The sequence below is a fragment of the Gracilinanus agilis genome, chromosome 4 (assembly GCF_016433145.1).
Source record: "Gracilinanus agilis isolate LMUSP501 chromosome 4, AgileGrace, whole genome shotgun sequence".
Lineage (NCBI taxonomy): Eukaryota > Metazoa > Chordata > Mammalia > Didelphimorphia > Didelphidae > Gracilinanus > Gracilinanus agilis.
Window position 1 is genome coordinate 380,627,192 of NC_058133.1, and position 3,729 is coordinate 380,630,920.

Sequence of the window (3,729 nt, forward strand, 5' to 3'; positions counted from 1 at the left end):
TATACATATGTGTGTGTGTGTATATATATGTATATATATAAAACCCTGGGCAAGTCACTTAGCCTCTGCCTCACCTAAAAAGTAAAGGCAGTAATAGCATATATGTTTCAGGATAAAATGAGGTAATATATATACATATAAGAACCTGTGCAAAACTTAAAGTGAATGGAAATGCTAGCTATCAAAAAACAAAAAAAAGGCTCTCAGCTCTTCACCCAAGCTCGCTGCCAGAATCCTCTGCTGCAGTCGCATCCTTTAGACAAGATGGTGAAGGTCAGAGTCAACGGATTTGGCCGTATTGGACGCCTGGTGACCAGGGCAACATTCAGCTGCAAAGAAGTAGAAATTGTGGCCATCAATGACCCCTTCATTGACCTCTCCTACATGGTTTTCATGTTCCAGTTTGATTCCACCCATGGCAAGTTCAAGGGCACTGTAAAGGCAGAGAATGGAAAGCTGGTGATCAACGGAAAACCCATTACCATTTTCCAGGAGCGGGATCCCGCTAACATTAAATGGGGAGATGCTGGAGCCGAGTACGTTGTGGAATCCACTGACGTCTTTACCACCATGGAAAAGGCCGGGGCTCATTTGAAGGGTGGAGCCAAGCGAGTCATTATCTCTGCCCCTTCTGCTGATGCCCCAATGTTTGTGATGGGGGTGAACCATGAGAAATACGACAATTCCCTCAAGATCGTCAGTAACGCCTCCTGCACTACCAACTGCTTGGCTCCCTTGGCCAAGGTCATTCATGACAACTTCGGCATTGTGGAAGGACTCATGACCACAGTCCATGCCATTACTGCTACCCAGAAGACAGTAGATGGCCCCTCTGGCAAGCTGTGGCAGGATGGGCGTGGGGCTGCCCAGAATATCATCCCTGCTTCCACGGGTGCCGCCAAGGCTGTGGGCAAGGTCATACCTGAGCTGAACGGGAAGCTCACAGGCATGGCCTTCCGTGTTCCTACTCCCAATGTGTCTGTGGTGGATCTGACCTGCCACCTGGAGAAAGCTGCCAGATATGACGATATTAAGAAGGTGGTGAAGCAAGCTGCAGAGGGGAACTTAAAGGGCATCTTGGGCTACACAGAGGACCAGGTAGTATCCTGTGACTTTAACAGCGACACCCACTCTTCTACCTTCGATGCTGGCGCTGGCATTGCCCTCAACGACCATTTTGTCAAGCTCACTTCTTGGTATGACAACGAGTACGGTTACAGCCACTGTGTAGTAGACCTCATGAAGTACATGGCCACCAAGGAGTAAAGTGGAAGGCCATGATGGTTCTTCATCCCCAGCCAAAAAAAGAGTAGTTCCACCACTGGGGAGCCCACATCCATAATAACCTATGTCCCTGTGCTGGGGATCCCATGCCCTCTTCACATCCCTACCCCAGGCACCCCTGTAGTGGGGGGAGGAGCATAGTCCTATCTTGTGTACCATCAATAAAGTCATCACGTTCAGTGCAAAAAAAAAAATATAACAATTTTAAAAGAATTTATTTCCAATTACATTAGGAGTTTAGTCAGCCAAAACCACCAAACCTTTTTTTAAAAAAAAACAAATCATAATGGTTAATTCTTCCACTAAAGTCCTGCTTCAATGATTTATCAATCCATAAAACTAACCTGAAGTTCTTGAAGGCTGATAGGGGAATAGAAGTACTTCCAGATCCTTCAAGGCTAGAAAGTCTTTAAGTTCAGTACCAATTTCTTCTTTCATTTGAGGTTAGGAAACCACTCTGGGTAACTTCAGAAAAACTTATCACCAGAGGATTGCCCCCCAGGTGATGAATGTTTCCAGTTACAACTTGTGGAAAGGGTAAGGTGAAATCTCTTAAGAAATGTTGATCTGCATATATGGAAAGAGTACTCACACTAGATAAAATCATGTATCTTCAGAGTAAGAAAGCATTAAAGTAATAATTATACAATCTTGGGTAAAATTTGAAACTAAATTAACCTTCAAAAACACAATGCAGAGCACATCTTGAAGCTTAAACTGACAGCTGACTTGTGTCTCTTTATTCCTTGTTGAGGTGAATGGAGGGGGAGAGACTTTGTAACAAGGTCAAGTACAGGTGTAGACATATATCTGAATTTGTTGGGACATGCATTCCACATCATTTCATTTTTGGTTTTCTCAAGGTTGAAACACATGATGTGCTAGCAGATGTTTCCCTGTTGATAATTTTACCAGTATGCATCAGTTGTTTGCTGGTATGTATGCTGGCTCCTATCGGCTAGGAAAAGCACATAAAATGGGCCAACCAACATACAAGGCATGTCTCTACAAATATATCTAGTCACAAGAAGTAAATCTTTAAGTTCTAGAAAATGTTTTGTTTCAGTATACCATTTCTAAGTTTCCCTGTATTTGTGGAAATCATTAATTTATCCAAAAAATCTCTTTGAAAAGACTTTTAAACTAATGATGTACTTTTAAATGTATGTGTATGTGTGTAAGTGTTTTAATCACATCTCAAGGACATATTTCTTTTCCAGACAGTTTATATCCTTTTTATAATAACAACTAAATGGGAAAATAGGATTCATTTATAGATCACTTATTAGGAAGCAAAAATAAGATAAAGTGAAGTAATCTCCATGTAAAGCACTCTTACTTTTGAGCAACTGTCATGAAAAAAAAACTTCCAAGAGTGGAAGGTTAGATGATTACTCATGGAATAAGATTCATTAATTATTAATAATAATCTCAATTCAGGTCATATCACATTTACCAAATACCTTCTCTAGAAAGTATTGGGCAAGGCCCCAAAGGAGATATTATTAAAAGTGATAGCCTTGAATTTTTTTCTGAATCTGAAGAATTGAGTAATATTGCAGGAAAAAATAGCTTTTGGACTTTGGAATATAGACCTGGAGTCAGAAAGACTCATCTTCATGAGTTCAAATCTGGCCTCATATACTTGCTGGCTGTGTGATCCTGAGCAAGTCATTTGATCTTGTTTGCCTAAGATTCCTCATCTGTAAAATGAACTGGATAAGGAAATGGCATACTATTCTAGGATCTTGCCAAGAAAACCTTAAATGGAGTCACAAAGAGTCAGACATGACTGAAAATGACTCATCAGCAACAAATTCTCTCTAATTAAAGCACTTTCTTCCCCCCAAAATTAAATTGTTTATTCTAATTTCCAAGAATAACCTATGAACCATCCTTTAATTTAACTGAAACTTCCTTTTGTCCTCTTTATTTTGAGGATGTCAGAATTTATATTACTTGAATTCTTCTTTATTTCATGAGTTGTCAATATCAAAATATTAATTATCGTGTCCATCCTACCATTGCTAAGTCTCTCCAATTAGAATGGAAGCTCCTTAATAGTAGGGACTGGGGTTGGCTTTTGGTTTAGGAATTTGGATTTTTTTGTGTCTGGGGGCTTTTTTTTCTTTCTTTTTATCCTTAGCATTTAGCACAAGAACTTAAGAAATGCTTGTTGATTGACTGACTACTTAGCTAGACTCAGCCTTGGCAAGAGAACATAGTAATTAATGGGACAGAACTTGACGTCTTTCGACCATAATAAAACCTACCAAAGCTTGAGTTATGTTGGCATTGTCTTAGTGAGCCTAGGTTTACCTCCATACCATGATGAGAAACTGAAGGAGAGTTTTGTGAAGATTATAAATCAGCTCATACAAGAAACATAATTAAATGGTTGGCTACTTAGAGTAACTCTCATGTGACTCAAAAATTCTCTTTTTT

The 3,729-nt window shown here is 39.7% G+C and overlaps 1 protein-coding gene across 1 annotated transcript; it reads left to right on the plus strand.

Annotated features, from left to right (window-relative positions):
• The first annotated feature begins 218 nt into the window (after nucleotides 1-218).
• On the plus strand, nucleotides 219-1,478 carry LOC123245547 (glyceraldehyde-3-phosphate dehydrogenase-like). The gene has a single exon (XM_044674474.1). The coding sequence runs from the start codon at nucleotides 265-267 to the stop codon at nucleotides 1,264-1,266; it is 1,002 nt and encodes a 333-aa protein (XP_044530409.1). The 5' UTR covers nucleotides 219-264; the 3' UTR covers nucleotides 1,267-1,478.
• The last annotated feature ends 2,251 nt before the right edge of the window (nucleotides 1,479-3,729 follow it).

Coding starts and splice junctions, on each gene's coding strand:
- LOC123245547 (XM_044674474.1), top strand. CDS start 265: ATGGTGAAGGTCAGAGTCAACGGATTTGGCCGTATTGGACGCCTGGTG.